The sequence below is a fragment of the Myotis yumanensis genome, unplaced genomic scaffold (assembly GCF_028538775.1).
Source record: "Myotis yumanensis isolate MYYU_CA2020_CCGP unplaced genomic scaffold, mMyoYum1.0.hap1 SCAF_2, whole genome shotgun sequence".
Classification (NCBI taxonomy): Eukaryota; Metazoa; Chordata; class Mammalia; order Chiroptera; family Vespertilionidae; genus Myotis; species Myotis yumanensis.
In genome coordinates, this window is record NW_027223753.1 from 7,132,714 (window position 1) to 7,159,572 (window position 26,859).

The 26,859-nt window shown below is 49.8% G+C and overlaps 1 protein-coding gene across 1 annotated transcript in view; it reads left to right on the forward strand.

The window, feature by feature from the left end:
• TNFRSF8 (TNF receptor superfamily member 8) overlaps positions 1–26,859 on the forward strand; it is a 67,601-nt gene that overhangs the window by 21,094 nt on the left and 19,648 nt on the right. Inside the window, exons 4-9 of the mRNA XM_070404106.1 lie at positions 2,776–2,889; positions 11,312–11,464; positions 16,184–16,277; positions 16,668–16,828; positions 19,069–19,185; positions 22,492–22,644. Of these exons, the coding sequence (XP_070260207.1) occupies positions 2,776–2,889; positions 11,312–11,464; positions 16,184–16,277; positions 16,668–16,828; positions 19,069–19,185; positions 22,492–22,644 (792 nt within the window). The remainder of the gene's footprint in view (positions 1–2,775; positions 2,890–11,311; positions 11,465–16,183; positions 16,278–16,667; positions 16,829–19,068; positions 19,186–22,491; positions 22,645–26,859) is intronic.

The window sequence follows — 26,859 nt, forward strand, 5'->3', positions numbered from 1 at the left end:
AGCAGGGAGGAGGGGAGGCCACCCTGCCCCTGGCCAAGCCTGGCTGGCCCACAGTCCCCCTCCGCGCCTGCAGTTCTCCAGGGAAACAGGAGAAACACCAGGCAAACATCTTTCACCCCAACTCCAAAGCCAAGGACAAAGCAACTGAGGGCTCCGATGAGTCCAGATGTTCGCCTCCGCTCGGTCCCGAGCGGGGACTGCCCTGGGCCACTGCCAGGGGCAGAGGTGGGACGGGGGCGGCTCCCCAGGAAGGGCAGTCTGTGGGCTGGGAAGCCCTTGCGACAGGCTGTTAGCATCTAGGGCGGTGCTGCTGGGAGTTGTGGGAACACGCTCCCGGGGGACCTGGCCTGGTTGGAACATTCAGGGGGGCTTCCTCGAGGAGCCGGCATCCGAAGGAGTCCTGAGGGCTGTGCCAGGCCACGGTGGGAGGAGGGAGGAGGGCTCTGGTCAGAGGGCACGGAGGATGCCAAGGCCTGGAGTGAGCAAGGGGGGGCACTCAAGGGCCGGGTGGGGTTCCATGTGGCAGAAGCTCAGGGCCTGAAGGGGAGGGGGAGGGGACGGGAGAGGGGCCTGCGGCCCAGACTCAGTGCGGGCAGTTTCTGGGGCCCAAGCAGCTGGGGTTGCCTGGCCACCCCAAAGCTGAGCCAGAGGTGAGAGCGGTGACGGAAATGTTAGGACAGACAGACATTTGGAGCCAGAAGCCGCTGATCAGAGGCCGGAGCAGAGGTGGCTGGAGGCGGAAGGGGACAGAGGACACTTGGGAACCAATTCTGAGAGCGACACCGCAAGTCGCAGCCTCTCTGAACCCCTTTGTTTCTGATTGTGAAAGTGATAGCAGAGAAGACCTCTGTGGAATACGGGAAAGAAGAGAAGAGAAATGAGTCAACACTCATCACACTTTGGCTCCATCTGCTCCAGCCCCTGCGGCCTTTCTGTTCTCTGCTCAGGCCGAGCTGGGCCTCCCTCGGGGCCTTTGCCCGCCCAGTGCCCGCTGCCCGGAACCTCTCTGCAGCTTCCTTGTGTCCTGTGGGCTGGGTGGGGCCACCAGACCGAGGGCTCCCTCTCTAGGCCCGCTGCCCCCCACCCCTGTCCCCCAGCTCCTGCTCTCCTCTCTTCAGTTTGTATCCACGTTGGAAGCGAACGTGCTGATTTCCATGTGACTCGCTGCCCTCTCTTTCCCCCGCTGGAGTGTGGGCTCCCTGGGAGCAGGGCCTCATCTTCAGTCTCAATCAGTGCCTGCACCCGCCTGGCAGCTCAGTAGCTGTGAGTTGAGCGGGAAAATCCCACCCCCAATGAGTCACTCGGCCTCGAATTCTGTGCACTGAACACCATTCTGAGCAGTGTCCACAGGCACCCCCTAGTGACTAACAGGCCCAGGCAATGCTGAGAACCCTGGTCTAGAGCCTTACGGTTGTAACTAACAGAAGCCTGACTCAGGTCCAACAAGACAAAAGAGAAACATTGGGCTCAATGACAGAGAAATCCACGGCGCCATAGATTTGGGTTTGAATGACGTTATCAGGAGTCCATTTCTCCGCGTCTGTGGCCTCTCTTGGCCTCTGAGTCACCTCCTCCTCAGGTGGACCCAGCCCAAGCTGCAGCAGCCAGGACAGGGCAGCTCTGGCTCAAATTGCCCTTTGAACCAGGAAACAGTAAAGAGGGGGCTCTTTTCCAGTAGCTTTTGTGAAACTCAGAGATGGGCTCATTGGCTGGCATGGGTCCCATGAACCAATCACAGTGTTGAAGAAGATGCATTCTGATTGGCCTGCCTGGGTCACGTGCTAATTGCAAAGGATGAAGTATTCTGATTGGTCTGCCTGGGTCATGTGTCCATCCTCAAGGATGAAGCATTCTGATTGGTCTGCCTGGGTCATGTGTCCATCCTCAAGGATGAAGCATTCTGATTGGCCTGCCTGGGTCACGTGCTCAGTTGAAGGGCTGTGGGAGACATCCTGGCTAGAACTCACAGACATAAAGTGGGGCAGGACAGGTGAACACCCAGTGAACATCCAGGACTTTCCCAATGCATTTGCCCCGTGCATTCGGTCTCAGCATCATGCCTCTCCCATCAGGGACTCCTGGGTGCTTTGCCAGCCTCTTAGTCAGGCTGGATTAGGACTATGGCTCCCCAGTTCCCACAGTGCAGGGGACCCCAGGAATAATAAGAACAGGACAGTACTCCTGCCCAGCCAGCGTGGCTCAGTGATTGAGTGTCAGCCTATGAACCAGGAGATCACGGTTCGATTCCCAGTCGGGGCACATGCCCAGGTTGCGGGCTTGATCCCCAGTGTGGGCGTGCAGGAGGCAGTCAATCAATGATTCTCTCTCATCAGTGATGCTTCTATCTCTCTCCCCCTCTCCCTTCCTCCCTGAAATCAATAAAAATATAGTAAAAAACAAACCCCAAACTATGCTCGCCCAGTGCCTGCTGTATGCCTGGACTGCTGTGGGGCTACGCATGCTTGTCTTCACAGTCCCTTTACTCCTTTCATCGACCCTAGGAGGTGCATCCAGTTATTAACGTAGTACCCCTGTGGTCACTGTCACTTGGCCAAGGCTACCCGCTTAGCATGTGGCAGCCCTGGAATCCAGGCCCAGCTCTTCTCCCTGACCCGTGCTGCTCTGCCTGCCAGGTGACCAGAGGCAAGGCCTGCGCTGAGATGTTGGGGGGTTTAGGAGTGTTGCTGGGAAGGGCTTTGGGGATGAGAGTGGAAGGGGTGCCCCCGAGAGTTTGCCAAGGTGGCCTGGCCTGGAGCTTCTCCGCTTCTTTTCCAGGGTCCTCCCCACAGCATCTGTGCCCGCAGGGGCCATCCGACTGCAGGAAGCAGTGCCAGTGGGACTACTACCTGGACAGGGCCAACCGGTGCACAGCCTGCGTGACCTGCAGTGGTAAGAGCCTGTCCTCCCCCTAGGGCTCCTTCCAGTGAGGGGCGGGTCTGGGGAGAGACAGGACCTAGAAGGTGGGGAGCATCGAGATTTGGTGACTGCACTCTGACCTGGCCCCCTGGTGCCTCAGTTTACTACTCTGGATTTGTGAATTGATACCAGCCATGACCTTTTGCACCCAGACTTAGTTAACGTGTTTCCTCAAGGGAAGGACTCACATTTATTGAGTTTAATGTTTGGGGAAGAGCTAATCTTTTTGGAGGGAAAGATTCTTTCCTTCTCCCCACTTTACAGTGAGGCTGTAAAGAGGCTGAGGGAGGTTAAGGGCCTTTCCAGAGTCACAGGACTCTGGTGAGGGGCCCACCTGGAGTTTGGAGTGAAGGTCTGACACCCAGAGCTTCCAGCAGAACTCTCTCAAATAAGCATCTTGTTGTGAATTTCTTATGATGCTTCATGATTGTGGTTTGTGTGCTACCTGGTGTGTGTTTTGTTTTTGTGTGGGTTTCCTGGGGGGTGGTGAAATGTGTTGCGATTTCTTGGCCTAATGAATATTCATATTTCTTAGCATGTTTAGTGTATTTGGAAAAAAATGTATATTCTATTTCTTCCATACAGAATTCTACATATACCTATTAGATTAAGTTTATTTATGTTATTATGGAAACAATACACATTCTTTTTTTTTTTTTTAAATATATTTTATTGATTTTCCACAGAGAGGAAGAGAGAGAGATAGAGAGCCAGAAACATCGATGAGAGAGAAACATCGATCAGCTGCCTCCTGCACATCTCCCACTGGGGATGTGCCCGCAATCCAGGCACATGCCCCTGACCGGAATCGAACCCGGGACCCTTCAGTCCGCAGGCCGACGCTCCATCCACTGAGCCAAACCGGTTTCGGCAACAATACACATTCTTATTTAGTTTTGTCACCTTCACAAAGGTTGATTTCTGAGGTAGATTTGTTAAAATCTATCTCCTGCCCGGCCGGTGTGCTCAGAGGTTGAGCGTCACAGTTTGATTCCAATCAGGGTACAAGTCCAGATTTCAGGCTTGATCACCAGTAGGATGGGTGCAGGAGGCAGCCGATCAATGATTCTCTCTCATCCTGGATGTTTCTATCTCTCCCTCTCCTTTCCTCTCTGAAATCAATAAAAACATATTTTTAAAAAATCTATCTCCCAATATGCTTGTTTTTCATCAGATTTTCCTTGTGTTCTATTTTTGCTTTGTATATGTCAAAGCTGTGTCATTAGGCACAATGTTCATGAACATTATGTTTTCTTGGCAAGTTGGACCTTTTATCAACATGAAAGATACCTCTTTGTTCCTCATAATGTGTTTGCCTGGATTCCATTTTTGTTTGATACTAGTATTGCCATTCTTTATTTCTGTGAGCATTTCTTAGGTAGAGCTTTCAAGTTTTAAAACAAATGCCTGCATTTGATTAAGTGAAAGTTATAGGTGTTCTCTACCCCAAATTCAAACAATAGAGAAGTGCAAGGAAGAAAGCCAACTCTGCCCCTCCCCCATCGCTGGATGATTGACGCTTCTCTGTATAGAGGAAGAACGGGTAGACTAGTAGCTAGACTACACATACATGGAAAGAAGGAATTTTTAAGAGGATAAGATAATACTACCTATGGCATTAAAATGACATTTATTTATTTATTTATTAACATTTATTGATTTTTTGGAGAGAGAGAGAGAGAGAGAGAGAGAGAGAGAGAGAGAGAATTGTTGTTTGCTTATGTATGCCTTCATTGGCTGATTCTTCTATGTGCCCTGACCCGGGATGGGACCTGCAACCTTGGCGTATTGGGAGGATGCTCTAACCAACTGAGCCACCTGGCCAGGACCGGAACTTTTTCATCTTTCCCAACTGAAACTCTGTCCCCATTAAACATTAGCTCTCAGCTCCCCCATCCCCCACCCTTTGGCAACTACCATTCTACTCTATGAATTGAGTACTCCAGGAAGTTCATATATATGTGGAATCATGCAATTTTATCCTTTTGTGGCTGGCTTCTTTCACTCAGCATAATCCTCACGGTGCATGACCTGGTGGCATGTGTCAGAATGTCCTTCCCCCTTAAGGCTGAACAACATTCCATTCTGTGTTTATCTGCCCATGTCGATGGACACTTGGTTGTTCCACCTTTGAGCTAGCGTGACTAATGCTGCCGTGAGCACAGGGGTCACGTATCTTTTCGATGTAGTGTTTTGGATTTCTTCGAATAAATACCCAGGAGTGGAATTTCTGGGTTATAAGGTAGTTTTATTTTCAAGTGCTGTTTTCCATAGTGGCTGCACCAATTCACAATCCCACCAGCCGGGCGTGAGGGTAGGTAGGGGGGTCCCTTTCATGGCTCTGTTTCCTCTGAGCATATTGATTGTCCTGACTTTACAGGCTGTTTCCCTTGTGTCTGCTTCCTCGAGCATTAGTATATGTTTGAGTCTGGGGCCCTTTCATCTTTTTTTTTTAATCTTTTTTTTTTAATTGCTTAAAGTGTTACAAAGAGTATTACATATGTCTCCTCCCCCCCCCCCCCCCCTTTGACATTCCCCTGGCCTCCCCTACCGCCCAGTGTCTTGTGTCCATTGGTATGCTTATATGCATGCATACAAGTCCTTCAGTTGATCTCTTACCCCCCCCCCCCACCCGCCCCCCAACCCTCCCTGGCCTTCCCGCTGCAGTTTGACAGTCTGTTTGATGCTGCTCTGCCTCTGTATCTATTTTTGTTCATCAGTTTATAATGGTCTTTATTATCCATAAATGAGTGAGATCATGTGATATTTATCTTTCACTGACTGGCTTATTTCACTTAGCATAATGCTCTCCAGTTCCATCCATGCCGTTGCAAATGGTAAGAGTTCCTTCTTTTTTACAGCAGCGTAGTATTCCATTGTGTAGATGTACCACAGTTTTCTAATCCATTCATCTGCTGATGGGCACTTAGGCTGTTTCCAGATCTTAGCTATGGTAAATTGTGCTGCTATGAACATAGGGATGCATATATCCTTTCTGATTGATGTTTCTGGTTTCTTGGGATATATTCCTAGAAGTGGGATCACTGGGTTGAAAGGGAGTTCCATTTCCAGCTTTTTGAGGAAACTCCATACTGTCTTCCATAGTGGCTGCACCAGTCGGCATTCCCACCAGCAGTGCACAAGTGTTCCTTTTTCTCCACATCCTCTCCAGCACTTGTCGTTTGTTGATTTGTTGATGATAGCCAGTCTGACAGGTGTGAGATGGTACCTCATTGTTGTTTTGATTTGCATCTCTTGGATGATTAGTGACTTTGAGCATGTTTTCATATGTCTCTTGGCTTTCTGAATGTCCTCTTTTGAAAAGTGTCTATTTAGGTCCTTTGCCCATTTTTTGATTGGATTGTTTAACTTCCTTTTGTTAAGTTGTATGAGTTCCCTATAAATGTTGGAGATTAAAACCTTACCGGTGTTAACATTTGCAAATATGTTCTCCCATGCAGTGGGCTTTCTTGTTGTTTTGTAGATGGTTTCTTTTGCTGTGCAGAAGCTTTTTATTTTGATGTAGTCCCATTTGTTCATTTTCTCTTTAGTTTCCAATGCCCTAGGAGCAGTATCAGTGAAGAAATTGCTTCAGCATATGTCTGAGATTTTGCTGCCTGTGGATTCCTCTAGTATTTTTATGGTTTCCCGTCTTACATTTAAGTCCTTTATCCATTTTGAATTTATTTTTGTGTATGGTGTGAGTTGGTGGTCTAGTTTCATATTTTTGCATGTATCTGTCCAATTTTCCCAACACCATTTATTGAAGAGACTATCTTGACTCCATTTTATGTTCTTGCCTCCTTTGTCAAATATTAATTGAGCATATTGGTTCGGGCCAATTTCTGGGCTCTCTATTCTATTCCATTGATCTGTATGTCTGTTCTTGTGCCAGTACCAGGCAGTTTTGAGAACAGTGGCTTTGTAATACAGCTTGATATCTGGTATTGAGATCCCACCTACTTTGTTCTTCTTTCTCAGGATTGCTGCAGCTATTCGGGGTCTTTTTTTATTCCAGATGAATTTTTGGAGAGTTCGTTCTAGGCCTGTGAAATATGCCGTTGGTATTTTAATGGGAAGTATGTTGAATTTATAGATTGCTTTGGGTAGTATGGACATTTTAATGATGTCGATTCTACCAATCCATGAACATGGTATGTTCTTCCATCTGTTTATGTCTTCCTCTATCTCTTTTTTCAACGTCCTGTAGTTTTCTGAGTAGAGGTGTTTTACCTCTTTAGTTAAGTTTATTCCTAGGTATTGGGGCCCTTTCATCTTCATGCTGGTTTCCTTGTGGAACCCACTCCAGTGGCCATGGGGGAGGTGGGAGGGGCAGGTCTGCCAGTGGCTGGTCTTCTGGGTTTCAGGGTCCTTTCCTCCCAGGTTTGACCAGCCCCAGGGCACCGCCCAGCTCCCTCCCCCCAGAGCCTCCTTGGGGAGATGCGTGGCTTCCAGCTCCGCGGCATCAGCGGATGAGGAATCTGGGACACTGACTCGCCTGGATGCTCCTGTCCTGTTCCCTGGGGCCCGTCCCTGCTGGGCCCCCACGCAGAGACTGGAGCACCCCGGGGCCTCTCCCAGCACAGTCCTCTGGGACGTATTTTGGGCTGTGGTCTCCTTCTTCCCATCAGTCCCATCTGCCTCCACGTTGGAGGGCGTCTGTCATTTCTGGTTGGCCAAGGAAGCCCCTCACTGTTCTCCAGGGATGTTTGGGTTCACTCATTCATTACTTTTACCAGTGACTTTTCTATTTGAGATGAAAGTCACCATTAACAATTTTTTTCATAGTGCATTAGGTATGTTTGGTGATTTTCTTTATTTATTTAAAAAATATATTTTTATTGATTTCAGAGAGGAAGGGAGAGGGAACGAGACATAGGAACATCAATCGATCAGCTGCCTCCTGCACACGGCCCACTGGGAATTGAGCCCACAACCCAGGCATGTGCCCTGACCGGGAATTGAACCGCGACCTCCTGGTTCATGGGTCGATGCCCAACCACTGAGCCACGCTGACTGGGCCTGTTTGGTATTTTTAAAAAATATATATTTTATCGATTTTTTACAGAGAGGAAGGGAGAGGGATAAAGAGTTAGAAACATCGATGAGAGAGAAACATTGATTAGCTGCCTCCTGCACACCCCCTACTGGGGATGTGCCCGCAACCAAGGTACATGCCCTTGACCGGAATCGAACCTGGGACCTTTCAGTCCGCAGGCCGACATTCTATCCACTGAGCCAAACCAGCCAGGGCCTGCTTGGTATTTTTAAATGCTTAGTGCTTAATTCAGCAAATGCTCAGGTCACCACAAAACCAAAGCCTATGAGATTTCAAAACATGGCCTGACTGCAAGCATGGAGAAGGAAAGTCAGTCACTGCTGGGCGTGCTTTGGGCTCCCTCTAACTAATAACTACCAGACATTATTAATAGAAAAAAGTGGACGCTCTTTATTTGTATCCTTTGTGCCCTGTAGGTTTAGCACATGATTATTAACAAGATGAATAGTAATTGGTTACCCTAATAGAAGGTAGCAAAGGCATAGCTGCTAACACTGCGCTGTGTAACAGTATTTAGTGACCCTTTTAATACGTGTGCTCCAGGGAACAATAAAAGGAGTTTGCGCACCTGGGCCTCACGTGCAGACCTCCTAACACTTAGCGCCTTATTTTTAACATGATTGGGATATTGTGGTTCATTTAGTTTGTAAAAGTCACTATTTTATTTATTTATTTATTTAAAAATATATTTTATTGATTTTTTTTACAGAGAGGAAGAGAGAGAGATAGAGAGTCAGAAACATCGATGAGAGAGAAACATCGATCAGCTGCCTCCTGCACATCTCCCACTGGGGATGTGCCTGAAACCCAGGTACATGCCCTTGACCGGAATCGAACCCGGGACCTTACAGTCTGCAGGCCGACGCTCTATCCACTGAGCCAAACCGGTTTTGGCAAAGTCACTATTTTAAAATATTTTATTGATTGATTTTGAGAGAGAGAAAGAGAGAGGGAGAGAGAGAGAAACATCAATTTGTTGTTCCACTTGTTTATGCATTCACTGGTTGATTCTTGTATGTGCCCTGACTGGGGATCGAACCTATAACCTTGGAGTATCAGGATGATGCTCTAACCAACTGAGCTATCCAGCTGGGGCTAAAATTCACCATTTTAAAGTGGACAGTACAGTGATTTTATTATACTGGACTCACCCTGTGCCACCACCACCACCATCGAATTCCAGAACATTCTACCTCCCCCCAAAGAAACCCATTGCCTCCCAAGTCTTCCCTCCCCCCCCCCCCCCCCCACTTCCCGTCTCTGTGGACTTGCCTACCTTGGACATTTCATGGAAGTGGAATCCCAGGGTGTGTGGCTTAGTGTCCGGCTTCCTTAACTGTAGTGTGTTCGAGGCTGATCCGTACGGAACACGTGTTGCACTTCACTCCTTTTCACGGCTGAACGTGATTGCATTGCATGGATGGACCACGTTTTGTTTGTGATGTCGGTGGACACTTGGGCATCTCTACTTTTTGGCTGTTACGAATAGAGCTGCTCTGATCCTGTATGAGTGTTTGTGTAGACATATGTCTTCAGTTCTCTCGTAGATATGTAGGAGTGGATTGCTGGATCATAGGTAAATCTATGTTTGGCCCTGGCTGGGCAGCTCAGTTGGTTAGAGAATTGTCCCGAAATGCCAAGGTTGTGGGTTCGATCCCTAGTTAGGGCATGTACGAGAATCAACCAATGAATGCATAAATAAGTGGAACAATAAATCAACATCTCTCTCTCTCTCTCTCTCTCTCTCTCTCTCTCTCCTCTCTCTCTCTCTCTCTCTTCTCTCTCTCTCTCTCTCTCTCTCTCTCTCTCTCTCTCCTCTCTCTCCTCTCTTCCTTTCTCTCTCTCAAATCAATAAATAAGATTAAAAACAATAAATCTATGCTTACATTTTTGAGGAACCGCCACTGGTTTCTACAGCCCAATCTAATTCCTATCCCCGCCAGCCTGGTGTGAGCCTGCCTGTTTCTCCTTCCACACCCTCGCCAGCACTTGCTGTTGTCTGCCTTTGTGACTGCAGCCATGCCAGTGGGTGTGAAGTGGCATCTCATGGTGGTTTTGGTTTGCATTTTCCTAAGGACTAATGATGTTGAGCATCTTTTCATGTGCTGACTGGCCATTTGTGTATCTTCTCTGGAAAAACATTTTCTTAAATCCTTGGCTCATTAAAAAAATACTTAATAGATCTTTTTTTAAAAAAAAGGTAGAAGAGCCATTTAAAAATTATATATATATTGATTTCAGAGAGAAAGGGAGAAGGAGAGGGAGAGAGAGAAACATTAATGATGAGAGAGAATCATTGAACGGCTGCCTCCTGCACGCCCCCTACTGGGGATGGAGCCTGCAACTGGGGCACGTGCCCTTGAGGGGGAATTGAACCCGGGACCCTTCAGTCCACAAGCCGATGCTCTATCCACTGAGCCAGACCAACCAGGGTCTTAATAGATCTTTTTAAAGAACAGTTTTCAATTTATAGAAAAATTGAGCAGAAAGTACTGAGAGCTCCCCTATGGCCCCCTCTCTGCTACGCCCCACAGTCTCTCCTATTGTGAACACCTTGCATGGGTGTGGTGTATTGTGACAGCTGATGAGCCAGGACCTGGACGCGATTACCTAAAGTTCATACTTTACTTTCAGGTTCACTCTTTGTGTTCGAAGTTCTATGGCTTTTGACAAACATGTCATGTCCTGTATCCACGGTAGCAGTATTTACAGGGTAGTCTCAGCCCCTAGAATCCTCTGTGCTCTGCCTATCTCTCCTCCCCTACCCTTTACCTGGACCCTGACAACCACTGGTCTTCTTACTGTCGCCATAGTTTTGTCTTTTCCAGAACGTCATAGAGTTGGAGTCAGCCTTTACAGACTGGTTTCTTTCACTTAGAAATATGTGTTTAATGTCCTGCCATGTCCTTTTTGTGCATTTTATTTTTAAAAAAATATATTTTTATTGATTTCAGAGAGGAAAGGAGAGGGAGAGAGAGATGGAAACATCAATGATGAGAGAGAATCGTTGATTGGCTGCCTCCTGCACGCCCCACACTGGGGATCGAGCCCATAGCCTGGGCATGTGCCCTGACCGGGAATCGAACCATGACCTCCTGGTTCATAGGTTGACGCTCAACCACTGAGCCACGCCGGCTGGGTGCCCTATTTTAAAATTGGGACATTAATTTATTTTTAATACCAGTTTAGTGATCTCCAGGGACGTGGGCTGGGAGGTGACTGCCTCAGGACCCTGCCTGCCCAGCGGAAGGCCGCAGCAGCCCTCTCTCTCGCGGGCAGACTGTCCCTTCCCTCGCCCTCCCCCTGTCCTCTGTGACCCTCCTCTGTGCCCTTTAGGTGACCTTGTGGAGAAGAAGCCATGTTCGGGGAACTCCCCCCGCGTCTGTGAATGCCGGGCCGGCACGTTCTGTGCCACATCAGCCTCCAACTCCTGTGCCCGCTGCTCCCCCCACTCCGTCTGCCCCCCAGGGGAGATTGTCAAGTTCCCCGGTAAGTACCCCACCCCCAACCCGGGCCTGAGATCTGTGCCCTCACCGTACCAGCCCTGCCGACCTGCAGATGACCCCGTGCCTCCCACGGCCCCTTTCACGATGATGCCATCAGTGCGCCAGGCACCAGGGCCTCTGTGCCCCTCCCCCTCCCCTGTGTCCCCGGCTCAGAGAGACCCTGGGGGCCCAAGGCACAGGCCTGGCTGGAGGAGGTCTGGGATGGTTTGAGGCTCGGGGCCAAGGTTCTTGGGGGCAAGAGAGAAACCTTAAGTCTCTGTCCTGGGAGACTCCTGGGAGTGAGAGGAGCAAGAGGCCGGGCACCAGGCTGGAGACTGGAAACTGCTTCCTTCTTCAGCTTTCTGTGTGGCCTCAGGCAACTTCCTTACCTTCTCTGGGCTTCTCATTGTCTGACAAGGAGGGCCAGGTGGCCAGAGAGGAAGTAAAGGCCACAGGTCCCGTGTGGGTGGCATGGGGAGGGCCTTTCAGAAGGGAGGCTGGGGAGCAGGTGGGTGCTGGACCACAGCCCAGAAGAGGTGCCACTGCCACAGGGGATCAGAGGGAGCCATGTCTGCTGGGGATGAAAGTGCCCGTGACCTGGTCCTTCTGCAAAGTCCCATCCCACCTCCTCTCCTCCACCCCCTCCCTCCCCTCCCTGTCCTCCCAGCCAGCCCAGCCACCATTCCCACAGATGTTGCCTCCCAATTCTCTCTCCTGCCCCCACCCCAGTTTCTCCCCATGGCAGGCAGCCACAACCTTGCTTGCAAAACCACATCATACTTTGTGTGTGTCTCCCTCACATACCTGCCTAAAAATAATAAAATATATTAAAATATATTTTCATGTAGGTATAGTTCATATAAAATAAATATTGACTTATATTAAAAAATATTTTTAAAACATATTTTTATTGATTTTGGAGAGGAAGAGAGAGGGAGAGAGAGAAAGAAACATGTATACTAATAAAAGGGTAATATGTTAATTAGACTGGGAGACCTTCCGGGAGACTTTCTGGTCGTCCTTCCAGACAAAGCCATGGTGGTGGGGCCAAGGCAGAGGCAGTTAGGGGCAATCAGGCCGGCAGGGGCGGTCAGTTGGGTGTGAGCAGGCTGGCGGAGTGGGGGCAGTTGGGGGTGAGCAGGCTGGCAGGGGGGGCGGGCGTTGGGGACGACGGGGGGGCGGGGGGGAGTTGGGGGTGATCAGGCCGGCAGGCAAAGTGGTTAGGGGCGATCAGGCAGGCAGGCAAGCCCCACACTGGGGATCCAGCCCTTAACCCAGGCATGGGCCCTGACCGGGAATTGAGCCACTGAGCCCCGAGGGCCGGGCTGGGGGACTCTTGTCTTAAAGCCTGTGTACGTGGGCATCTCTGGGTTGCTGGTTTGTTGGGCTCCAAGTCTGAGGATGTGAAGCAAAGGGAAGACCAGGGGACTCTCCTCCGGCCCCACGGCCCCTGGCCTGTCCGCCTTCCCCTTTCCCATTCAGTTATTTAGTGCCTCGTGGGAGGAGGCAGGGAAAGCGCACCCACTCCGCAGGGTCTCGAGGATGCGATTCGCACCAGGACCCCCGTGGTGCGGCCCCTCCTTCCTCCAGCCCAGCTTTCAGCACCAGCCCTCGCTAACTGGGCCCCACCTGGTCTGTCATTTTCCCCTTCTACCAGGCCTTTGCATATGCTGTTCCCTTGCTCTGGGACACCCTTCCCTCCCCATTCACTTAGTTAACTCCTCAGCCTTGAGCTGGGTCACACAAAACACTCTGCTAAGGGACACGCAGAAGCCCGCCACCCACAAGCAGGGGCAGGGTGGTGGGGTGGAAAGCGCTCCGGACTGAGCATCTGATGCCTGGGGTTTCATATAGCTCTGCATCTGTGCGGTGTGTTCCCAACGCTCTCTGGGCCTCAGTCTCCCCATCTGTCAAATGCCTTCAGTTCAGTTGTTCCAACTAGGGCATGTGGACCAGTGGTTTTCCTGTGATTGCCACACGGTGGCGCCAGAGTCTTCTCTTTGCTGCCCCTACCCACCCTGCCTGAGGTGACACCAGTGGCTGGCCACATGTGGTCATTGAGCACCTAAAACGTGTCCAGTGGCATTAAGATACGCTATCAGTATAGAATATGCATGGATTTCAAGTACTTAGTATTACAGAATGTAAAACATCTCATTATTATTATTTTTTAAAATTTATATATATAATTCTTTTCTTTTTTAAAAATTTATTTTATTGATTTTTTTACAGAGAGGAAGGGAGAGGGATAGAGAGCCAGAAACATTGATGAGAGAGAAACATCGATCAGCTGCCTCCTGCACACCTCCCACTGGGGATGTGCCCGCAACCAAGGTACATGCCCTTGACCGGAATCGAACCTGGGACCCTCCAGTCCATAGGCCGACACTCTATCCACTGAGCCAAACCAGTCAGGGCTCATTATTATTTAAAAATATATATTTTTATTGATTTCAGAGAGGAAAAGAAAGGGAGAGATAGAAATATCAATGATGAGAGAGAATCATTGATCGGCTGCCTCCTGCATGTCCCCCACTGGGGACTGAGTCCGCAACCTGGGCATGTGCCCTTGGTTGGAATGGAACCCGGGACCTTTCACAGGCTGACGCTCTATCCACTGAGCAAAACCAGCTAGGGCTCATAATTATTTTTTATATTGATTACCTGCTGACATGATATTTTAGATCCATTGAGTTAAATAAACATATTTAAATTAATTTCACGTTTCTTTTTACTTTTTAAAAAAATATATTTTTATTGATTTCAGAGAGGAAGGGAGAGGGAGAGAGATAGAAACATCAATGGTGAGAGAGAATCATTGATCGGCTGCCTCCTGCATGCCCCACATTGGGGATTGAGCCTGCAACCCGGACATGTGCCCTTGACTGGAATTGAACCCAGGACCCTTCAGTCCGCAGGCTGACGCTCTATCCACTGAGCAAAACCAGCTAGGGCTCTTTTTCTTTTTTTTTAAAACCTTCTTTATTTTTTTTTAAATTTTTGTTTTTTTTAAATTGATTTCAGAGAGGAAGGGAGAGAGATAGAGAGATAGAAACATCAATGATAAGAAAGAATCATTGATCGGCTGCCTCCTGCACGCCCCCTACTGGGGGGCATCGAGCCCGCAACCCGGGCAATGTGCCCTTGGCCGGAATGGAACCTGGGACCCTTTAATCCGCAGGCCGAAGCTCCATCCACTGAGCCAAACTGGCTAGGGCTCTTTTTACTTTTTTAAAATATATTTTTTTTATTGATATTTAGAGAGAGAGGAAGGGAGAGGGAGAAAGAGATAGAAACATTGCTGAGAGAGAAACATCGATTGCTTGCTCCCTTCTAAGGATCGAGCCTGCAACCTGGGCGTGTGCCCTGACTGGGAATTGAACCAGCAACCTTTTGGTGCACGGGACGACGCCCAAGCAACCGAGCCACCCTGGCCAGGGCTGTACTGTTTTTTAATGTGGCTCCTAGAAGATTTCAATGACCTGTGTGATCTCTTCCTCTTCCTGTGGGACAGTGCCGCGTTGGGAGGGCTCAGCCTTTGGCTGCCAAACCCTGGCTAACTTCTAGGTTCCCCTGTGGGCTCTCCCAGGGGGCAACATCTCTCCAACTGTAAAAGGGAAAGTCGTTTCTGGGTCAAGTTCAGTTCTCGCTAAGCCCCAGCGAAGAGCTTGCACAGGCTCCTGTTCCTGAAATTCACAAAATCCCACGAGGCAGACTGCATGAGCTCCATGGTGCAGGGAGGAAACGGAGGTCCAGGTGGCAGGCACATCGCGCAGGACCACCGAGCGGAGAACATCGGGCGAGGGTTTGAAGGTCACCCCCAGGTCCTGTCTCAGCGACGGGGCAGGAGTCCAGATGAGGAAAGGGACATGGTACTCCCTGGTGTCCCACCGTGTGGGAGGCGCACAGGCGAACTCTCTGTCCCGACAGCAGCCTGGGGAAGACCGTGTTCTTATTATAACCCTTGGCCTTGTCTGGCGCGGCTACGACACGATAGGGGTGACAGGCAAACCCAGGCCCACTTGATGGCGAGCGCTGTGAGTTTCCCTCCCCACTCGGCTTCCACCCATTAGCCTTCAGGATTTTTGGGGTTACAAGTGGCAAAATCTCAAATGTTTGGCGCATGTAACGAAAAAGCCTGGGGACAGCTCTGGGTAGCTTCAGGCATGGCTGGATCCAGGCGCCCTGTCCTTTCCTGCCTCTCATCGCTATCCCCTATGCTTGGGTGTCTGTAAGACGCCTCCCAGGAGCTCCAGGCTTGCTCCCTACCCAACCCCAGGGGCGAGACCGCTTCTTCGTCCTACATTTCCAACAACCAAAAGTAAAACCTTGACACTGCATCTCAGGCAGGCGTGGCTTAGGTCACGTGCCCATCCCTGAGCCAATCCATCTTGGCCAGAGGAATGGAAGAAATGGAATAATTTGATTGGTCCATCCTGGCCCCATGGCTACTCCTGGAAGGGAAGGGGGAGGGGAGGAAATCAGCCCTAAAACAGATACTGAGATTTGCGGGGGGGGGGGGGGGGGGGGGGGGGGTGTTCCCAGGGAAAATCAGGCTGCTTTACCCCTAAGGGAACGGAAGCTGAGCAGGTGTGAAAACCAGATGCCACTGCGTTTGCCAAGTGCCCACCCAGGACCGACTCTGGTTTGTGTTGGTAAAAGTCTATTCCTGGCGTCTTCGGACTCCTCAATACCAAGTCTGAAAGCATTGTGTCCCCTGCAGGCACAGCGCAGAGGGACACCGTCTGCGAGCCCCCTTCCCAGGGGACCAGCCCTGACTGTGGCCCCAGCCCGGAGGACTGCAGGGCGCCTGCCAGGTGACTCCGGCCCTTCCCATCCAGCTCACCTAAGTGTGGGGCTGTCTCACCCACAGGATGCCTGGACCATAGCTGGGCTGGGGGGAGGGGAGCAGGTGGGGTTCAGCACAGGGTGCCTGGGCTCCCGGGCACAGCAGTGAGTGTGGAGAGGCCATCCCTGCAAGTCATTTGAGGCCCTACTGTGTGCTCTGCCTGCCCTGATTACACAGGAGGCACAGGAGGCCCAGAAGGCGTAGAAAGCACAGCGCTGGCTCCCTGACAGGGGGCTTGCCGGAGGCTGTGGGCAGGAGGTCTGGGGCCCCCTGCGCCATGGAAACGGTTGTCCCTGAGCACAGACCGCCCCCGCCCCATCAGCAGAACCGTCCGTTCCATCTCTGGCTTTTTTCCCAGCGGCACCACCCCCCCGGCCGAGCCCACCCTGACCTCAGCCAGCTCCGATGCCAGGACCCTGCTTCTTGAAGGGGACACTCCTCTCACCCCCGAAGCCGATTCCAAAATGATGAGGGCTCCCAACTCTCTCTCCCCCGTGGGGAAGCCCAGGCTGGATCCAGGTAATTTCTGCAGAGGAGCCACAGGCTGTTTCCCATAGCAACGGTGTCTGATGGGTGGGTGACCTGTGAGCTGTGGTCCGGGCAGGCAGGCCCTGAGCTGTGGTCTTCCCGGTGTGAGGAGGAGAGGCTGAGGCCTTGAGAGCCAGAGTAGACAGTGGGGGCACCCACTCACTTAACAGCAGTTTGGGGTGCCTCCCGAGTGCCGGACTCTCAGGTTGGTGCTGCTGCTTGCAACAGAGCAGGTGAGCCTCTGCAGGTGTCGGTTTGGCGCCCTCCTGGTTCCCATGGCGACAGGTTGGGGCCCTCCAGTCTGCCCTGTCTATTACTTAATAGCCTCCCGTTGTAGAGGTGCACCACACTGTTTATTTAGATAGATCTTTGGGTTGTTTCCACTTGGGGGCTATAATGAATAATGAAAAATCTTTGTGCGGATGTATTTTTTTCATTTCTCTTGTTGCTTTTTAAAAAAATTCACTTGTAGGACTTCTTATAATTCTGGGTTTTGTCCTACAGTTGTGCTGAAATACGTTCCCCACCCCGTGGCTTGCCTTCTCATTCTCTTGGCGGCGTCTTTCCATGAAGAGATGTTCTTAATTTTAATGCAGTCGGATCGGTCCATCTTTTCCTCTGTGACGGGTGCTTTCTATGTTCTGCCTTGTAAGACTTTCCCTCCTCCAAGCTCTCAGAGTCATCCTGTATTTATTGCCTGGGATCACTATTGCTTCGCCTCCCATGTTGAGCTCTTCCCTCTACCCTGGTGTGTGTGTACGGCGTGAGGCAGCGGGCATGGTAAAAGTGTCCACGTGGATATCCAGTTGAACCAACACCATTTACCAAATAAACCGTCCTTTCCCCGCAGCTCTGCACGCCAGCTTTAATGTATGTCAAAAGTCCGTGTCTGTGTGGGTGTGATTCTGGACTTTGTCTCCTGTTCCATGAGTCTTCTTGTCTTGTGTGAACACTGTACTGTCTTAATTCCTGTAGTTTTTTGGTAAGTCTTCATGGGTGGTTGAGCAACTTCTTCAGCTTTGTTCTTCTAGTATTGGCTCTTCTAGTAATTTTCATTTCCACATACATTTTTAAAGTTAGTTTTTAACGTTTTTTTAAATTGATTTCAGAGAGAGGAAGGGAGAGGGAGAGAGTCAGAAACATCAATGATGAGAGAGTATCATTGATTGGCTGCCTTCTGCACAACCCCTACTTGGGATCAAGTCCGCAACCTGGGCATGTGCCCTGACCAGGAATTGAACCGTGACCTCCTGGCTCATGGGTCAACGCTCAACCACTGCACGACACCAGCTGGGCTCCACTTACATTTTAGAATAAGCTTTTCAAATCCCACAGAATGTCCTATTGAGATTTCGATAAGGGCTGCCTTGAAGCTGTCGATCAGTTTGGAGAGAATCCACTGTTGCAGTGTTGAGTACACAGCATAGCCCTACATTTGTTTAGGCCTTCTTTAAATTCTCCCAGTAATGCTTTATTATTTTTTCTATGTAGAGATGTTTACATGTTTCTGTTAGAGTTCTAGGTATTTGATACTTCTGATGATGATCCAACAGCATCTTTTTCAATACGTCATGTTCCAATTCTTTTTGAACCGTGTGAAATTGCCAATATTTGACTGGCTGACCTATCAAAACAGCATTTTCTTATAGCTCAGCCCACATATACAGACATTTAATTGACTCAGATATCGGAACATTGTATCCAACTACCTTGCTCATTCACTTATTCGTTCTAATGATGCACCTGCAGATTCTTTGGGATTATCTGTGTACTCAGGGATATCATGTCTATAACAGATGGATATCTCCCTTTCTAAAAATGGTCACTTTTATTTCCTTTTCTTGCCTTATTGCATTGCCTAGGGTCCCTGTACCCTGCTTGAATAGACATTGTGATAGCAGAGCTCCTTGCCTCATTGCTGATCTCATAGGGCAAGTGGCTGTCAACGTCTTGAGGAGTGAGCGTGGAGAGAGGGCCCTGGCATAGTGGAAATGGTGGATGGTTGCGGGGGGGGGGGGGGGGCGAGACCAAAGGTATAGGGGGGCTCAGAGCCCATCTCCTGTGTGGCCTTAGACACAGTCCTTCCCTCTCTGAGCCTCATGACCTGCTCTGGGGATGGATCTGACATGTGTGGGGTTTGGCCATGGAGCTGGGGGGGCTTTAGTGATTGTGGGGAGGTGAGGCCTCTGCCAAGATGGCCTGACCCGGGCTGTCTCTGCTTCTTTCCCCAGGGCGGTCCCCGCAGCGCCTGTGCCCTCTGGGGTCCGCCGACTGCAGGAAGCAGTGTGAGCGGGACTACTACCTGGACAAGGACGGCCGCTGCACAGCCTGCGTGAGCTGCCCAGGAGGTAGGAGCCCGTCTTTGCACCAGGGGCGCCTTCTGGGGCCTGGGGGTGGGGGTCTTGCAGGAGAGACTGAGCAGCTGCGGGTGGGGAGCTCTGAGTGTGGTCTTGGGCTGGGCCCGGTTCAGCTCTCCGGCGTCTTGAGCTGTCAGCTTCTAGTGACTCCCCCTCATGGTTGGGGGTTGGATGGCAGCGACCCCTTCTCAGAGACCTTCCATGCACTCACTCCTGTGAGCGAACCTTTGTCAACCGCCTCCCTGTTCCAAACCCGTCCCGTTATTTTCATAACTATCGTATGGTGCACAGGTGGCAATTGTCCCCATTTTACAGAAGAGGAAACTGAGGCTTAGGGAAGTCAAGGGGCCGCAAAGGCCACAGTGGCAGGGATGGAGTCTGACGTAGGTGTCTGCCCCCGGGTTCTGGGCTCTGGTCCCCGCACTGCGCTGCCTCTTGGAGCAGACACTTAGGGGGTGGCCGCTGTGTGCACAGCAGGCTGGCATCTGGAGGTGCTTTCCCGGTGGCCAGCTCCCCGCAGCCTCGTAGCACCACCTACTGCCCTGTGACGTCCAGGAGGGTCACGCGGGGCGGGGAGGTGGCCCAGGACTCAGGCTTCTTAGGTTGTTAGCATCTGGCTCGTCACCAAGGCCATCGCAGGAACGAGGGATTCTGTCTCCTTCTCCGGGGTTTCTTTGTGCAGCGACCCGGCCAGCGTCGAGGGAGACCAGACAGGGAAGAGCAGTCTGTCCCTGCGGGTCACTGTCCCAGGAAAGGCAGCGTAGCAAATTCTCTCAAAACTCAGTACGAAAGCCAAGCCACTCGCTGTCCTCATGGATTCTGGGGTCAGAATTCAGACAGGACATTGGGGGACCGCTGGTCTCTGCTCCACCATTCTGGGGTCTCAGCTGGAAAACTCAGAGGCTGGAGGCTGGAAGCATCTGAGCTTATTTGATGCGTTTCTGGGGGCCGATGCCAGTCGCCATGTGGGGCCTCAGGACCTCTCGGCATCGCCTCCGCCTCCGTGTGGCTCACGCTGGGCTTTCTGGGGGCCTGGTGGCTGGATCCCAGGAATGGGGGCGGGGAGGATTGGAGAAGCCACATCACTTCTTTTTTTTAAAATAAAGAATCACTTCAGATTTATTTTTAAATGACAACCAAGCAGAAAAATGGACAAAATCTATAAAACTGAGCCATTCATAGGAGACAAAAATCATATACCATCGCTAATAAAAATATTTTTAATGATTAGTCTCATTAGGAATGAGAGCTATGCAATAAGATACCATTATTTTACCTATAAGATCAACAAAAATTAGAAAGATTGATATCTGTTGGTAAGATGATGAAGAAAAGGATACTCTCCAACATGGTTGGTAGAATTTAAATATGCCCTTGCCTGGGAATCGCACGGCGTGACTTCCACCACCTCGCCCTGTTGAGGGGGTCACAGACCCACTCGAGTTAAGGGAAGGGGAGCATCGAGCCTCTCGGTGTGTGAGCGCCAGAGCCCTGGAAGAGCAGACGGGCTCGGATTGTTGCTCTGGCCATCGTCAGATGGAGAAACAAGAGACGGCTCTGGCCCAAGCACTCCTTTAACTCGTAACGGAAGCCTGAGGGGCAGTGAGGGGCTAAGAGCACAGGTTCTGGAGCCCAAGTGCCAAGGTTCAGATCTTGGCTCTACCACTTGGTAGCTTAGCAACTCCAGCCAGCTTCCAAACCTCCCCGTGCCTCAGTTTTTTCATCTGTACAATGGGCGTAATAATAGGGCTATCGCAGAGAGCTGTGGGAACGAAATAGATGAAACTGAATGAATCAGGTAGAGTGTTAGGAATACTGCCTTACACGCATGATGATATGAATAGCCATAGTAGTGGCAATAGCTGTCATCATCCCCAGTCATCTCACTCCTGCCCTTTGCACAAACTCCCCCAGTGCATGCCAGTTCCTGCTCTCTCTGGGGGTGCGGCCCCTCACCTTTATCATGTGAGGCCTCTAAGTCAGGGGTCCTCAAACTACGGCCCGTGGGCCACATGCAAATACAAATATTGTATTTGTTCCCGTTTTGTTTTTTTACTTCAAAATAAGATGTGTGCAGTGTGCATAGGAATTTGTTCATAGTTTTTTTTTTTTAAAACTATAGTCCGGCCCTCCAACGGTCTGAGGGACAGTGAACTGGCCCCCTGTTTAAAAAGTTTGAGGACCCCTGCTCTAAGTAAACGGCCCAGAAGAAGGGCTCTTATTGAGCAAGTCACATTGGTCTCATCTGAGGCAGTGACTCTATTTTCACACAAACAAAGCATGCAAAATGTCTCCAAACATATATAGGTGCATTATTATACCTTTTCTTTTATAAAAGCTCTAGCCTTTTATTTGTTGTTGGAAAAAAACCTTTTTATCATTGACGACTTCAAACTTGTTCAGAAGTAGAGGGGATCGGGAATGGGATGGACGATCACCAGTTTCCAAGAATCTGGGTCAGTCTTGGTTCCTCTATCCCCATGCCCAGTCACCCTGCCCTCTGGATGCCTTTAACAGCTTTATTGAGATACTAGAGGCCCGGTGCATGAAATTCGCTGGCTGAGAGGGAGAGGGAGAGGGAGAGGTCATTCCGGAAGGTCATTCCGGAAGGTCGTTCTGCCATCCGGTCTAATTAGCATATTAGCTCTTTATTATATAGGATAGTTAATGTCTAATAAAACACATGTGTTTAAAGTGTGCAATTTGAGCCGAAACCGGTTTGGCTCAGTGGATAGAGCGTTGATTCCGGTCAAGGGCATGTACCTTGGTTGCAGGCACATCCCCAGTGGGAGATGTGCAGGAGGCAGCTGATCGATGTTTCTCTCTCATCGATGTTTCTAACTCTCTATCTCTCTCCCTTCCTCTCTGTAAAAAATCAATAAAATATATTTTTAAAAAAATAAAGAAAGTGTGCAATTTGATACGTTTTGACATACGTATGGGTCTGTGAAACCACCCCCACAGTGAAGGTAATAAACACCCATCTCCCCCCAAGCTTCCTCATGCCCCTTATCTTCCCTCCCCGACCCAACCCCCACCCACGCCCAGCAGTCCGTCTGCTTCCTCACTATGGAATAAGCTGCACTTTCCAGCACTTTCTGTGAGCGGAACCATGTAGGATATACTCCTTCCTTGTCTGCTTTTGCTCAGCGGCATTATTTGGAGCGGGCCAAAGGCCAGCTCGATGGGGAAGTCAGGTGAATAATTGCTCCGGAGCGAATGCACCCCTACCCTCCGGGGTCCCCTGCACCCTCGGCCCTTGCCACCCCCCATCCTCCCTTTCTCTGTGCCCCGCAGATGACCTCGTGGAGAAGACACCTTGCACGTGGAACTCCTCCCGAGTCTGTGAATGTCGACCTGGCATGGTCTGTGTCACGTCAGCCACCAACTCCTGTGCCCGCTGCATCGCCCGCCCTGTCACCCCACCCCAAGTGGTCACCACACGCCAGGGTAAGCCGCGCACCCCCGACCGGGGCCTGAGGTCTGTGCCCAGCAGCCGGCAGCCGTATCGCTCCCCCCGCCCCTCCCCTGGGGCAAAGGGCCTGCAACCCCAGCTGTGAACTAGGTCGGGTTCGGGCTTCGTTTTCTCTTTGAATAATTAGATCCCTCGAGTGGCATGAAACCCACATGTGTCATTTTGGTAAGAATTTCTGATGATGATTAAAAAAAAAAATTCTTCTTCCTGAAATTGTTGGGCTGGTCAAATCTTGACTTATTTGCAAGGCGATTTGATTGACTCAAGATAGACACGTGGAAAGAGGCCCCCACGTCAAGCCGGTGGCCAGTGGCCAGGTTGCAGAAAAGTCGAAACTCTGACTGACAAGAAATCAAAGCAGGCTCAGCAGCAGCGGAGAGGGCCCCACACATCCCTAGAAAGCAGAGACGAGAGGAAAGGGGGGTGACAAGCGAAACCCAGGGGAGGGAAGCTCACCCCAGAATTCACTCCTGAGGGCCAGGGGAACAGCGAGAGGTGACTTGCTCATCAGACCCCCCAGAGAAGCCCTGGGCTCAGAGCAGGCAAACACATTGAATGACGGGAGTGAAATGGAGAATTGCTAAGTGTAACTTCATCTTTAAAATAAAATTTTTTTAAAAGAATATACTATATTGATTTTTTACAGAGAGGAAGGGAGAGAGATAGAGAGTTAGAAACATCGATGAGAGAGAAACATCGATTAGTTGCCTCCTGCACATCTCCCACTGGGGATGTGCCCGCAACCCAGGTACATGCCCTTGACCGGAATCGAACCCGGGACCCCTCAGTCCGCGGGCCGACGCTCTATCCACTGAGCCAAACCGGTTTCGGCTAAAATAAAATTTTAAAAAATCTATACCAGTGGTAACCATGGACACTGAGCAGTCTGAGCAGCTGGTGCCTGGGCTTTTATCTCCTGGTGAAAATGATCAATTTTTTGGCTAAAGACCCTGAAGGGGTCTCTATGGGAAGCCAGGGCTCGCCGCGCGCACGGTGCTGCCACTCTGGTGTGACGCCCTCGCCTTGTGTTTGGGAGCACGCCCTGCACAGAGGCTGTCGCTGCTCTGTCACCGAGGGGAGGACGCCAGCCCACATGCCCCACCCGTAGCCCGGGGTGCCAGGCAGACCTCCTGCTCTGGGAAGAGACCCGTTGGGGAAAGGACACACTGACACCACAGCACAAGGAACCCCACCGGCTCCTGGAGTGTTCAGTAGTCCTTTGTAAGGAACATGAGCGAGCAGTAAAGATGTCCAGGCTTCAGGGAGAACCAGAGAATAACAAGATACACGAACAGGAAAACTTCCTACAGCTGAAGCAACGATGAACCTAGGAATAGCCGAGAACTTAAAAGATTCAAACGGCCCTGGCCGGTTTGGCTCAGTGGATAGAGCGTCGGCCTGCGGACTGAAGGGTCCCGGGTTCGATTCTGGGCAAAGGCACATGCCTGGGGTTGCGGGCTTGATCCCCAGTATGGGGCTTGCAGGAGGCAGCCGATCAATGGTTCTCTCTCATCATTGATGTTTCTCTCTCCTTCTACCTTCCTCTCTGAAATAAATAAAAAATATCTAAAAAATATTTAAACGTGTCCACAGAAAAATTCAGAAATTTGTTACATCCACACAGTGAGAGCAGAATGCTATGAAAAAGGAACAGTGAAAGAACAGAGGGTGAGCTGTGGCTTCTAGAAGGTGTGCTTGTTATCAATCGATTGCTTCTCAGCTCCCAGTTCACCCTTCAGGACCCACTCTGCTGTAGAGGATTGGACTCTGGCTCTTGAAGCATTTCTCCTTGTGAGCATGATGTTAAGCTTTGCCAGTAGAGGGCGCTGGTCCTTTATCCATTTATGTATGAACTAGAGGCCCGGTGCACAAAATTTGTGCACGGGGTGGGGGTTCTGTCAGCACAGCCTGTACCCTCTCCAATCCGGGACCCCTCGGGGGATGTCTAACAGCCAGTTCAGGATCGGGCCTAAACCGGCAGTCGGACATCCCTCTCACAATCCGGGACCGCTGGCTCCTAACTGCTCACCTGCCTGCCTGCCTGATCACTCCTAGCCACCTCTGCCTGCTGGCCCGATTGCCCCCAACTGCCCCCCCTGCCAGCCTGGTCACCCCCTGCTGCCCCCCACTGGCCTGGTCGCCCCTTACTGCCTTCCCTGCTGGCCTGGTTGCCCCCAACTGCCCCTCCTGCTGCCCTCGTCGCCCCACGCAGCCTGCTGTATGGTCGTTACTGTTACTGTGACGGGATCCTGGACAATTTGCATATTCCTCTATTATTAGTATAGATGGACACAGATTGCTTCCATGGCTTGGCTATTGTAAATACTGCTGCAATGAACATAGGGGTGCATATGTGTTTTCGAATTAGTGTTTTGGGTTTCTTCAGGTCAACACCCAGAAGTGGTGTTGCTGGATAATATAATAGTTCTGTTTTTAATTTTTGGAAGCACCTCCATATGGTTTTCCATAGTGTCTGCATCAATTTATAATCCCACCAACAGTGCATAAGAGTTCCCTTTTCTCTGCATCTTCATCAACACTTGTTGTTTGTTGATTTATTGATAATAGCCATCTGATAGGTGTGAGGTGGTATCTTGCTGTAATTTAATTTACATTTCCCTGATTAATGATGTTGAGAGTCTTTTCATATGTCTGTTGGCCATCTGTATGTCCTCTTTGGAGAAATGTCTATTCAGGTCCTCTGTCCATTTTTTCATCGGATTGTTTGTCTTTTAGGTGTTAAGGTATATGAGTTCCTTATATATTTTGGATATTAACTCCTTGTTGGATGTATCATTGGTGAATGTCTTCTCCCATTCAGTAGGTTGGGTTTTGTTGTTGATGATGGTTTCCTTCTCTGCACAAAAGCTTTTTATTTTGATGCAGTCCTATTTGTTTATTTTTTCTTTTGTTTTCCTTACCTAAGGAGACATATCTAAAAAATATGACTTCCAGGTAGTGCAGAGTCATGGAGAGAAGGGTCTTGATGTGGGGCAGGGTGGGGAGTTGGACCTACACTGATCCCATCACTAATTAAAATCATTGCTTTGGCCCAGCTGGCATGGCTCAGTGGTGGAGCATCAACCAATGGACCAGGAGGTCACGGTTCGATTCCTGGTCAGGGCACATGCCTGAGTGGCAGGCTCCATCCCCAGTGTGAGGCATGCAGGAGGCAGCTAATCAATAATTCTCATCATTAATGTTTCTATCTCTCTCTCCCTTTCCCTTCCTCTCTGAAATCAATAAAAACCTATTTTAAAAAATCATTGCTTTGGGGAGAAAGACTTTATTTTTACTTATCTTTTTCTTTATTTTTATTGTTGTCACTATTACAGATGTCTCCTAAGACTTGATTTTTAAAAACAGCTTTATTGAGATATAATTCCTATGCCATAAAATCTATTCACTTTATGTGTCCAATTCTATGATTTTTAAGAAACTTACAGCCCTGTCGGCATGACTCAGTGGTTGAGCGTTGACCTATGAACCAGGAGGTCGTTTCTCAGTCAGGGCACATGCCGGGGTTATGGGCTTGATCCCCAATGTGAGGCATGCAGGAGGCAGCTGATCATTGATTCTCTCTCATCATTGATGTTTCTATCTCTCTCTCCCTCTCCCTTCCTCTCTGAAATAAATAAAAAAATATATATTTTTTAAAAAGAAACTTACAAAGTTATGAAACTATCACCACTTAAAAAATTTAGGAACTATAAACAGAGCCACTTTAAAATGGTGTCAGAGCCGTGCCATATGCCTCAAACCTTCGGAATGTTAGAACTGGGCAAATGAGCCTTTGGACTGGCCTAAGCAACCTCGTGTTCTGAAAAACTGTTTGCAGAGATAACAAGAAAGCTGATATGAGGAATACTGGGCAGATGACTACAGGGCCACAAAGGAAAGCCATCCTTTAGGACTGACCACACGGAGCTGTTTTATCTGCACCGATAGCAATGCCTCCCCTTCGTTGATGTGGTTGATATTCTATTGACGTAATATTCCTTCTGCTGATGTAACCGCCCCCCTTCCCTTTCTCGTAACCACCCCCGCCTTTGCTTCCTAATCAGAACACCATTTGGGTTTCTGTCTGAATCAGGGCTTCCCAAATAGCTATTTTTTTTTTTTTTTTTTTTTTACCTCAAATAAACCCTTGTTGCCTCTCACTTTGGCCTTTTACTTTCAGGTTAACACCA